At 45.7% G+C, this 12,349-nt stretch overlaps 2 protein-coding genes across 2 annotated transcripts in view; both read left to right on the plus strand.

The window, feature by feature from the left end:
• Positions 1-2,165, plus strand: part of LOC103273713 (nuclear pore complex protein Nup98-Nup96-like) — a gene marked incomplete at its 5' end in the record, with an annotated part of 12,052 nt that extends 9,887 nt beyond the window's left edge. The window contains 2 exons of the mRNA XM_008071157.1: positions 624-735; positions 864-2,165. Of these exons, the coding sequence (XP_008069348.1) occupies positions 624-735; positions 864-1,081 (330 nt within the window). The remainder of the gene's footprint in view (positions 1-623; positions 736-863) is intronic.
• Positions 2,166-10,251: 8,086 nt separating this feature from the next.
• Positions 10,252-12,349, plus strand: part of CHRNA10 (cholinergic receptor nicotinic alpha 10 subunit) — a 7,696-nt gene continuing 5,598 nt past the window's right edge. The window contains exons 1-2 of the mRNA XM_021719104.1: positions 10,252-10,312; positions 12,175-12,320. Coding sequence (XP_021574779.1) covers positions 10,252-10,312; positions 12,175-12,320 — 207 coding nt within the window. The remainder of the gene's footprint in view (positions 10,313-12,174; positions 12,321-12,349) is intronic.

The raw sequence follows: 12,349 nt of genomic DNA on the forward strand, positions 1-12,349 counted from the left end.
GAGTGAGACTCCAACTCAAAAAAAAAAAAAAAAGAGAAGTCATGCCATCTCTCTGATCCCAGATTTATGTGGATTTTTTGGTGCCATGTTAAAGCTTGCTGGTTATATGGTTCATGAATTATGATCTCAACACTTGCCCAATCCAAAGCTCTAGATACTATGTTACCTTCCCTTTGTGTATTACTGCTAAAAGAGTGCCTTGGGGTTTTGAGAGAGGGCCTACTAAGAGTCATATTTGAGACAAATACGATAAAATGCTACTGGAAAGTTATTTGTAGTGTAAGTAATGGATGAAAATACCGATTTTGTTTTGTTTTGTTAGAGTGCCACCACACTCCAGCCTGGGCAACAGAGTGAGACCTGATTCAAAACACAACAAAACAAAACCTATATTTTTATCCATTACTTACACTATGAATACTTTCCAGTAGCATCTTACCATATTTGTCTCAAATATGACTTAGTAGGCCCTCTCTCAAACTTAGCAACTTGTCTAGACAGAGGTAGCATGCTTCTTGCACTTTCCCCTTCCTCACCTCACTGCTATCTCATGTTTTATATAGTCTGTGGGTGGGATTGATGTGATGAGAGCTCCTGGAATCATTGGCTTCTCTGCTTCATAGGTGGATTGCTCAGGTTATGAGCTGGAGCAGTTACATGCCAAAGTGTCTTCACTGTGCAACCGGGTAGAGCAGATCCAATGTTACAATGCCAAGGATCGCCTAGCTCAATCAGGTAATCTTCTAGCCTCTCCCCTCTTCCTACCTGCTTGCTTCCTGTCTTTATGATTATTATATCCCACCCTGAGTGTCCACCCTTCCCCAACCCCCATCCTCAGTGCTCACTTCACTTTCTCTCTCTAGACATGGCCAAACGTGTAGCCAACCTACTGCGGGTGGTACTGAGTCTACAGCATGCTCCCGAGGCAACCTCCGACTCAACGCCAGACCCTCAGCGAGTCCCTTGGCGCCTGTTGGCTCCCCACGTTGGCCGGCTTCCCATGCCTGAGGATTACGCCTTGGAGGAGCTGCGCAGCCTCACACAGTCCTATCTGCGAGAACTGACTGTTGGGAGCCAATGAGCCCCAGGCTCCTCGCATCACACTCACATGCCCATTCACACTCACCACAAAGGTCCCTGCCTTGTTTTTATTGGCCCTGTTTGCCATTCTGGGTTGGCTATAGAATCCACCCCCTCGTCCCCCTTCCTGCTGCCACAAGCAGCATCCCCTATTTGTTCAGGGCTTTTGTTAATACTGAACATAGCATAAGGGCTTCTAGAACCCAAAAAAGGAGATGCACTCCTTTTACCATCTTCAAGACCATTAGATTTTTTTTTCCCCTCTTTAAAAATTGTCAGTAAAGATTCTTTGGCAGACTCCTCAAAGGAACCAGGAATCCTTTTCTACACCCAGCCATTCTGGCTCTTGTGACGCTCCAGGCCAACCTGCCCTACTCCTACCCCAGCTCTTTTGTACTAGGACTCTTTAGGAGGAATGAGACAGGTGATGGGACAAATGTGTTGATCCAGGAATGTCCTTCCGTAGCAGATAAACTATCCACAGAAGGAGGAGGAAACCTCTCCCTGAAGTAGATTGTTAGTTAATATTGAGTTTAGGAGTCAAAAGAGGGTTGGACTGAGTTAGGAAACAACAAGGTCTTTCCAGCACATTTAGAGTAGAAGTGAATGCCTGCCATGAAGGGGTCAGTCTTCAAGGCTTGTTTTGTTTCATGAGCACCATACCTTTCCTGGTTTTGTCATGTTATTTAGAACTCTGTCTGGATTTGCCTGAGGGTTTAGATAAAAAATGGTAGGTTGGGTAGCCCTTTTTGTTCCATATTATTCCCAAGGCATTTCTCACCTTTCATCTATCCTCCCAGAAGGTAAAACCATTACTGAGGCAGGCAAGGAGCTGAGCTTTAGGAGCAGTCAGAGAACCTTTGCTGCACTGCTGCCAGCTGTAGGGAGTCCCAGGAAATGGCCTGAGAGCTGGTGTTAGGGCTGTCACAGGCACCATGGCCACCCCTGGGTCTTTATGCATGAAGATTATGTAAAGGTTTTTATTAAAATATATATATATAAATAAATGACCTAGATTATTTTCCTCTTTTTCTGAAGCTACTTTCTTAAAAAAATAAAATAAAATGTTTATAGCATTCCTTGTATTGGCTTTTCCTATTTATTTTTTAGCCTTCTTGCCCTGAGGATCTTTATGGTGGTCTCTTTTGATTTAACCTGTCTGTTTAGAATTTGCTGTCTAAGTGGAGACAGGCCATTAGTTAAAGAGAAAGCAATTTGGTGCTAAAGGAAGATACAGACTAACCCCAGGGCTAAATGTATAAAGGCCCATTTAGGGACAAGGGAATTGACTATACATATATTTATATGGATTCCCAGTTGAGGTCTCGAACTGCCTGGTAGAATACCATTCAAAGCCCCCTTGCTCTTGTACTCTCCTTGTTTTGTTTTTAAACCTTAGGCGACATTTCACCTTTCTCAATTCAAATTCCTTTGTGTAAGCCAGGTATGATGGGCTCACGCCTGTAATCCCAGCACTTTGGGAGGCCAAGGCAAGAAGATTGCCTGAGCCTAGGGGTTCGAGACCAGCCTGGGCAACTTGGTGAGACATCGTCTCTACGTTAAATCAAAAAATTAGCCTGGCGTGGTGGCATGTACCTATAGTTCCAGCTTGGAAGGCTGAGGTGGAAGGATTGCCTGAGCCCAGCAGGCCAAGGCTACAGTGACTGTGAGCATGCCTGGGCAATAGAATGAGACTCCTACTCAAAAAAAAAAAAAAAAAAAAGTTCCTTTGTGTAAAGGAGATAATGACCCCTGATGTTGTTACTTCATACAGGGTTGTTTTTGAGAAGGATCAAATGAGCAACATGAGTACTATTCAGATATTATCTTGATTTGTCAAATTGTGTAAAGGAGATAATGACCCCTGATGTTGTTACTTCATACAGGGTTGTTTTTGAGAAGGATCAAATGAGCAACATGAGTACTATTCAGATATTATCTTGATTTGTCAAACTGAAGATGTGAGCCAATCCCAAGTAGGATTGGTCCAAAGGCTTCTGGGACATGGAGGAATCTGGGTAGAAGAAAGCAGAGTGGGTCTTCTCGGTGGCTGGCACTTCCATCTGGCTCGAGCCCGAGGACAAGTGTTACTCAGCTGGGAATCCTCCCCTCCATGACTAACTCGCTGTGTGAACCTGGGTCACAGAGCTTTGTTGGGCTTCTAGCAAAGAATTACTGACCTGCTTCCTCACTAGAGGAATTTTTATTTTTATTTATTTTTTTTTGAGTCGGAGTCTCACTCTGGACTGGAGTGCAGTAGCATGCTCCTGGACTGGAGTGCAGTAGCATGCTCCTGGCCACGGCAACCTCGACCCACTGGGCTCCGGCGATCCCGCCTCAGCCTTCCAAGTAGCTGGAACTATAGGCCTGCGGGCTCAGGCAATCCACTCACCTCGGCCTCCCAAAGCGTGGAATTACAGGCTGAGCCACTGAGCCCAGCTGGAATTTTTCAAAAAGTAAGTGTGCTATAGAAATGTTTGGCCTTTAGTAGTGTTGAGAATTGTGAATCTGGCTAGTATTTCCTCTTAAGGTAAGTATTATTTCCTTTATATTTAAAAAGGCTCTAAATCAAATGTTTATCTTGGAAGCTGTGTTACATAATGGAGAACAGACCTCCAGTTCAAGGTAAGGCTGAACAATCTCTTCTGCATCCCTAAATCCCACTGTAATAAAAAGAAAAAGTTTTAATTTCTCAAAAATATTAAACAGGAACCAGTTTTCTCAAGATACAACAGAGCTATGGAATCCACAACCGCCTTACAAAATCCAAATAACTTATTTTCTCAACAGAACCTCAGAATAATGCCAAGATCAAAGTTAACAGAGGTCTGGAGAATTAACTGTTGGAATAGCTGAACCAAGTCTGCAGAGCAGCTGCTCTTTTTAGATATTTTACTATTTAACTGTTTTGTTAATTTGTATTTCCAGAAAATTGTTCCAGATATTTTTGTCGTTATTCAGATAACCAACTCTTAAACTTATTAATCAATTTTACTGGAGTTGTGCATGCTCATCTTTTTTTTTTTTTTTTTGAGTTGGAGTCTCACTCTGTTGCCCAGGCTGGAGTGCAGTGGCACGCTCACGGCCACCGCAGCTTTGACCTGCTGGGCCCTGGTGATCCTTCTGCCTCAGCCTTCCAAGTAGCTGGAACTACAGGTGCGCGCACTACCATACCTGGCTAATTTTTTGATTTATTGTAGAAACAAGATCTCACCACGTTGTTCAGTCTGGTCTCGAACCCCTGGGCTCAGTCAATTCTCTCACCTTGGCCTCCCAAAGTGCTGTGATTACAGGCTTGAGCCACCACACCCGGCCTTTTACATTTTTTAATAGAGACAGGGTCTTGCTATGTTCCCCAGGCTGGTGTCAAACTACTGACCTCAAGGAATCCTGTCTCAGCTTCCCACAGTGCTGGGATTACAGGCGTGAGCCATTGTGCCTGGCTGACAAGACATTTTTAACTGTACTTTGAGTGTTAGATAGCCTTACACCCCCAAAATATTTTAAAAATTACTAAAGAACATGGTGCAGAAAGAATAAAGCATCTTTGACCTTCACACCTATTCCTCCACCAACTACCACCCACTGTTAAGTCTTATCTTCCTCCCATAGCAAGTAAAATAAACCTACATTATATTAGTTATGTACAAATTAATTTTCATTTTTAAAATTACATGGAAAAATTACCTTTTGTTTGTTTCTATGATGTGTGTGTGTGTGTGTGTGTATTGAGCTGGAGTCTCTGTCGCCCAGCCGGGAGTGCTATGGCATACTCACGGACACCCCAGCGTCAACCCATCATCAACCTTCTGGGTGCTGGCGATCCTTCTGCCTCAGCCCTCCAAGTAGCCAGAACTACAAGCACACGCTACCATGCCTGGCTACTTTTTTATGTATTGTAGAGATGAGTTTTCACCACATTGTCCAGGCTGGTCACGAACCCGCGGGCTCAGGCAGTCCACTCACCTCAGCCTCCCAAAGGCGCAGGATTACAGGCTGAGCCACCGAGCCCGGCTCTTTTTTTTTTTTTTTTTTTTAATAGGAAGTGGCACTTTTTTACGCTGGCCATCCCGGCGGGCCCAAAGTTCTAATGTGTCCAAAATCGAGCCTCCCTCTTATTTCTTTAGTCACACCCTTTCCCTGTCCCTAACCTCTGGCAACCTGTTCATCATCAATATAGTTTTGTTTTTACATAATGTAGCATGAGTGGAATTTTAAAATAAGTAGTCTTTCATGATGGGCTGCTTTCACTTAGCAGTGTTTTCAAGGTTCATCCATCTTGTACCAGGTATCAGTACTTCATTACTTTTCATGGCCAAATAGTATTTTATTGTACAGGTAAACCAATTTGTTTATTCACCCACTGAAGGACATTTTGACTTTAACGGTTTTGGCAGTTTAGGAATAGAGCTGTTTTAAACATTCACGTGCAGGTATTTGTGTGACCATAAAAGTTCTCACTTCTCTAAGGCTTGCAATTCCTGGGTCATACATTAAGTGCAGGTGTAACAAATCAAGAAACTGGCAAGCCGTGTTCCATTTCCATTCCCACTACCCCATGTATGAAAGTTCCAGTAACTTCACAACCTCTCCAGCACTTAGTATTGTTAGTATTTTTTATTTTAGCCATTCTAGTAACTGTTGTAGTAGTATCTCATAGTAGTTTTATTTTGAGTTGCCTAATATCTGATTATGTTGACCATCTTTGCATGTGTTAATTTGCCATCCTTGTGTCTTTGGTGGAGTGTCCAAGTCCTTTGCTGATTCTCATATTCTCTCTCTCTCTCTCTCTCTGTGTGTGTGTGTGGTTTCTGTTTTAATTTTTTTTTTTGCTCATTTTAAAATTTGTTTTTATTATAGTTGAGTTTTGAGAATTCTGTATATATTCTTGATATGAGTTCTTTGTTTATGAATTCCAAATATTTTCTCCCAATCTCTAGCTTGTCTTTTCATTCTCCTAATAGTACTTTTTCAGTCTGTCCCTTAATTGGTGTTTATGCCATTTACTTTTTTAAAAGTTATTATCATCATTAATATTATTTAGAGACAGAATCTCACTCTGTCACCCACGTTGGAGTGCAGTGGCTCACTGCAACCTCAAATTCCTTGGCTCGGATGATCCTTCTGCCTTCGCCTCCTGAGTAGGTGGGACTAAAGGTGTGTACCACCATACCCAGCTAGTTATTTTTTGTACAGACGAGATCTCACTATGTTGCCCACGCTGGTCTCAAACTTCTGGCCTCCCAAAGCATTGGGATTACAGGCATGAGCTACCACATCCAGCTTAATTTTTTCTTAGCAACAAGTTCTCACTCTCACCCAGGCTGAAGTCTAGTGGTGTAATCATAGCTCACTATAAACTCTACCCCCTGGGCTCAAGCGATCCTCCTACCTCAACCTCCCAAAGCACTGGGATTACAGGCATAAGCCACTGTACCCAGCCTCATTTACTTTTTTTTTGAGTTGGGGTATCACTCTGTCACCTAGGCTGGAGTATAGTGGTATGATCACAGCTCACCACAGCCTCGCCCTTCTGGGGTAAGGCAATCCTTCTGCCTCAGTTCCCCAAGTAGCTGGGACTACCAGTGCACATCACCATACCTGGCTAATTTTTTTAAATTTTTTTTGTGGAGACGAGGTCTCGCTATGTTTTCTAGACTGGTCTCGAACTTCTGGGCTCAAGGAGTCCTCCCACTCAGCCTCCCAGAGGGCTGGAATTACTGGCATGGCCACTGCACCCAGCCCCAACATTGTTTTTGAAAAGACTAGTCTTTCTCCACTGAATTGCCTTTGCTCCTTTGTCAGAGACCAGTTGACTATATTTGTGTTGCTCTGTATCTGGGCTTTCTATTCAATTCCATTCATCTGCATGTCTGTTCTTTTGCCAATACCACATTGTCTTCACTGATGTAGCTTTATAGTTTAGTCTTGAAGTTAGGTACTGTCAGTCCTCCAACTTTGTCCTACTTCTTGAGTGTTGTGTTGGCTAGTCTGGGTCTTTTGCTTTTCCATATAAACTTGAGAATTAGTTTGTTGAATAAAATAACTTGCTGTGACTTTCATGAAGAATGCATCGATAGAGCCGGGCTCGGTGGCTCAGCCTGTAATCCCGTGCCTTTGGGAGGCTGAGGTGAGTGGATTGCCTGAGCTCGCGGGTTCGAGACCCGCCTGGGCAGGCAAGACCTCATCTTTACAATAAATCAAAAATTAGCCGGGCGTGGTAGCGCGCGCCTGTAATTCCGGCTCCTCGAAAGGCTGAAGCGGAAGGATTGCCAGAGCCCAGCAGGCGAGGCTGCGGTGGCCGGGAACGGCCACTGCACTCCAGTCTGGGCGACAGAGTGAGACTCCGACTCAAAAAAAAAAAAAATGCATCGATAGATTCTATATATCAAGTTTGAAAGAACTGACACGTTAACAACATTGGGTCTTCCATTCATGAACATTTAATCTCTATTTAGTTCTTTTTAAAATTTTCTTCCATTCATGAACATTTAATCTCTATTTAGTTCTTTTTAAAATTTTCTTTTTGGGCCGGGCATGGTGGCTTGAGCCTATAATCCCAGTACTTTGGGAGGCCGAGGCAAGAGGTGAGGAGGTTGCCTGAGCCCAGGGATTTGAGACCAGCCTGGGCAACTTGGTGAGATCTCGTTTCTACAATAAATCAAAAAAAATTTAGCTGGGCATGGCGGCACATGCCTGTAGTTCCAGCTACTTGGAAGGCTAAGGTGGAAGAATCGCCTGAGCCCAGCAGGTCGAGGCTGCGGCGGCTGTGAACGTGCCACTGCACTCCAGCCTGGGCAACAGAGTGAGACTCCAACACACAAAAAAATTCATCAGAATTTTACTGTTTTCCTTATATAGGTCTTGTATATATTTTGTTAGATTTATTCCTAAGTAGTTTTTTGTTTGTGTGTGTGTGTGTTTTTTTGTTTTGTTTTGTTTTTTTGGTGCTAATTTGAGTGGCCGTTGTGTTTTTACTTAAAATTCTAATTGTGGCCAGGCCCAGTGGCTCAGCCTGTAATGCCAGCACTTTGGGAGGCCAAGGGGAGTGGATTGCATGAGCCCACAGGTTTGAGACCAGCCTGGGCAACTTGACAAAACCTTGTCTCTACAATAACTAAAAAAATTAGCCGGGTGCAGTAGCACCCACCTGTAGTTCCAGCTAATTTGAAGACTGAGGCGGAAGGATCGCTGGAGCCTAGCAGGTGGATGCTGGAGTGACCGTGAGTGTGCCACTGCACTCCAGCCTGGGTGACAGAGTGAGATTCCAACTCAAAATAAATAAAATCCTAATTGTTCATTGCTGGCATATATGAAAGCAAATGACTCATATATTAACTTTGTATCCTGAAGTCTTGCTATTATCCTTTATTAGTTCTAGAAGTTTCATTATTATTTGGTATTTTCTACATAAACAGTCATTATTTGCAAACAAAGACAGTTTTATTCCTTCCCAGTCTGCATACCTTTTGTCTCCTTTTCTTGTCTTGTTGAACTAACTAGAACTTCAATATGATGTTGAACAGGAGAGATGATCAGATACATCCTTTCCTTGTTCTGATCTTAAGAGAAATCTTCCAGTTTCTCACCAATAAGTATAATGTTAGCTTAGAGGGTTTTTTTTTTTTGTCATTGTTAAGTACTTTGACAAGTTGCAAACATTCTCCTCTATTCCTAGTTAGCTTAGAGTTTTTAGCATGAACGCATATCAGATTTTGTGAGTTGTCATTTTGAAATGATGTGAAATGCTGAGGGAGCTTCATCCAGAGGGAGAAGCTGAGAAAGTGGTTGTGTCCAGCACCAGGAGAGGAGACTGGGCTGGAGAAAGCAGGGAATCACTGGCGTATCCACAATTCCTGAAACCATAGCTATGAGTGCTAATGCCAGGAAAGTATGTGTAGCAGTTGGTCAGGCAACTGGCCAACTTGGACAAAAAAATAAAAAGCTTAGGGTATGATAAATACCTATAAGTCTAAATGTGGATTCTTGAGGATATCCTGACCAACTCACTGGGTCTATCTTGTAAATACTGCCGATTGCCTACTGGACCTTTGGCACCATGCTAGAAATTCCCTTGCACGATCAGGTTATCTCATTTAAGCCTTACAACTTCAGATGAGTACTGTTCATCTCATTATCCAGACCAAGAAACAAAAACTCAGAGTTTCAATAGCTTACTCAGGTCAAACAACTCATAAGACAGAGACGAATGAAACTCTAACACCTATGCTTTCCCCATTACCCCATACTGCCCACAGTGTTTGGGCAGCATCTCCTGCTCTGTGGGGCAGCTTGAGGCTCAGCACCACTCCCACCAGGAGGGAGGGCTTGCTTGGCACAAAGCTCCTGGCATAATGTGTTCCGTCCCTCACCAGGAGGAGAGCTGCAGGTCTAAAGGGAGCCTCTGGGATGCAGGCAATGATGGCAGAGCAGGGAGCACAGTTACCTGTCCACTGGCCCTTGCCCCTTGCTGTAGTCTTCTGCAGATCCTGACCCCAGCACACCTGTGCTCTCCAACCTCCCAGGATGGGCTTGTGCTGAACCTGGTGCTGCTTTACAGAGTTTGAATAATTCAGGTTCCAGGAACCTGAGGTGTCGGTTTCAGTTCCCATGGGCACAGGTGTCCTGGCCGGGGGGGGGGCTGCTGTCCTGTGTTTCAGACTCCTCAGGGCTGACAAGTCCCTGCCCCTTATTTTGCTCAGGGAGCGGCAGGCTCACTTAGAGTCCAGGTGTGAGAAAGGAAGGAAGGGGAGGTGAGATACAAGTAGAAGAAGGGGAGAGGGTAGAAAGAGGCAGACAAGAAGATCAGAGTCAGGGAGGCTGAGAGGCCAAGAGTTACAGGGAGAGACAAGAGAGAGTGAAAGATGGGGTGGGGGGACATAGAAAAGGGCAGAAGGAAAGGCCAGAAGAGGCAAGGACCAGCAGAGGAGAAACAGCATACGCCAAGGGACAAGCAGCAAAGGCCATAGTAATGAGGGTCAGATAACTGGGAGGGTTAGAGGGCTTCCTGGGGATTATTTGGACCCACCGGAGATCTCAGTCTTCCTTGTGAATTCCAGGTACTGTCCACACCATCCTTGCCTACTGGGCCTAATTTTGCCCTAGTTCTGGCCAGGAGGCCTCACACCTGGAGACCTGCCCCACCCCTATGCCACTTGCTGTGGCAGAGCCATGGGGCCCCGGAGCCACTTCCTCAGCCTGAGCCTTCTGTTCCTGTTTCTCCTGCCTCCAGGTATGAAGCTCAGTAAACCAGTTCTGGCCTCTCCTGGTGTTGCTGCTCCCCCACCCATGTCTCTTTCGACAAAGTCGCTCTTAACTTTCTCTTCAGCACAAGTGCTGAGAACCAGCTCTCTATTCAGGGAGTGTGGAGGAAAGGGGTGCTGAAGAGAGTGGGAGAAGGCTTGCTTGGTGGGGAGGATGCAGTGGGGGCGGGGGAGGGGGCGATGAGCTTCTGGAGCTAGGGCTGGAAAAGAGGGGCGAGATCATGAAGGGCCTGAAGGCCAGGCCAATGCTTTATCCTGCGGCTGGTGGGGAGTCAACAGGGAGCCTGGTCAGAGGCACCTGTTTAAAAGTTTGATCTACTGAAATGTGGAGGGGAGGTGGGGAGTGAGGAGGATGGGCCTGACCCAAAGGGGAGAGGATGGATTCAAGAGGAGATGACCAAAATTTGGAGCAGTTGAAAGATCTGACAGGATTTGGATATTGGTTGGATTGCAGGGGGGCGTGGAGGATGAGGGAAAAGGGAAGGATAATTCCCAGATTTCTGGCTGGGGTCACAAGGGATGCTGATTGCCGAGGGAGGGAATACAGGATAAGAAACAGGTTTCAGAGCATGAGGGCATGAGGGGAGGAAGTGGGGTCATATTCTGGACCTACAAAGTGCCTGTAGGAAATTCAGGAGTGGATTGCCATACGTATGTATGGGTCTGGAGTTCAGGAGAAAAATCTGGGCTTAAGAGAAAGAAGAGAGCCGGGCTCTGTGGTTCAGCCTGTAATCCCATGCTTTGGGAGGCTGAGGTGAGTGGATTGCCTGAGCCCGCGGGTTTGAGACCTGCCTGGGCAACTTGGCGAGACCTCACCTCTACAATAAATCAAAAATTAGCCAGGCGTGGTAGTGCGTGCCTGTAGTTCCATCTTCTTGGGAGGCTGAGGCGGAAGGATCACCAGAACCCAGCAGGTCGAGGCTGCGGTGGCCAGGAGCTGCCACTGCACTCCAGTCTGGGCGACAGAGTGAGACTCCAACTCAAAAAAAAAAAGAGGGAGAAAAAGAAAAGACTCAAGGACAGGATTCTGAGGGACAATTTAAGTCAGGGATTGGGGAAAATGTGTCAGGAAAGGCTCGGAAGAGTGTTTTCAGAGGATGGAATGTCCAAAAGCATCAGAAGATTTTTTTTTTTTTTTTTTTTTTTTTTAGTCAGGGTCTTGCTCTTCTCACACAGACTGGAGTGCCGTGGCACTATCATGGCTTGCCACAGCCTCAAATTCCTGGGCTCAAGCGATCCTCCTGCCTCAACCTCCCAAGTAGCTGGGACTACAGCCACGCACCACCACATCTGGCGAATTTTTAAATTTTTTTGTAGAGACAGGGTCTTGCCTAGGCTGGTCCAAAACTCCTGGGCTCAAATGATCCTCCCGCTTCAAGCCTCCCAAAGTGCTGGCATTACAGGCATGAGTCATGACACCCAGCACTATAGTATCAGAAGCTTTGAAGAAACCAACCAAAGTACAGATGGAAAGTAATGGGATTCCGATTACCTGGGTGAAAGTTTGGACTCCTATAGCCTATTGGGTCCCTCCAGCATTAGGGGCAGGGCAGGCAGAATCCAGGTCCTTGGGAAGGGTGGGGAAGAAATGTGTCAGTTTTGTTCCAGAAGATAGTACCAAATCACTCTGTGGCCTTTATTCCATCGGTCCCTGGAGGCAGGCCAGGGAGTAGAGTCATAGCTAGAGTGAGGGAGAGCAGGTATCAGGAGGACATCCGCAAGACTGAGAGGTGTGGAGCAGGGGACAAAGCCCCAGCCCTGGCTGGAGGCTGTGACCAGAGGCTGGTGGACGAGGGTCCCGGATGGACAACCCTTCTCGCTGATCCTCCAGAGTGCTCGGGAGCCGAGGGCAGGCTGGCTCACAAGCTGTTCCGTGACCTCTTTGCAAACTATACAAGTGCCCTGAGACCTGTGGCAGACACTGACCAGACTCTGAATGTGACCTTGGAGGTGACCTTGTCCCAGATCATCGACATGGTGCGTTGTGGTGGTGGTACAGCCGGGGG

Source organism: Carlito syrichta, unplaced genomic scaffold (genome assembly GCF_000164805.1).
Source record: "Carlito syrichta isolate Samal-C Ts95f unplaced genomic scaffold, Tarsius_syrichta-2.0.1 Scaffold314132, whole genome shotgun sequence".
NCBI lineage: Eukaryota > Metazoa > Chordata > Mammalia > Primates > Tarsiidae > Carlito > Carlito syrichta.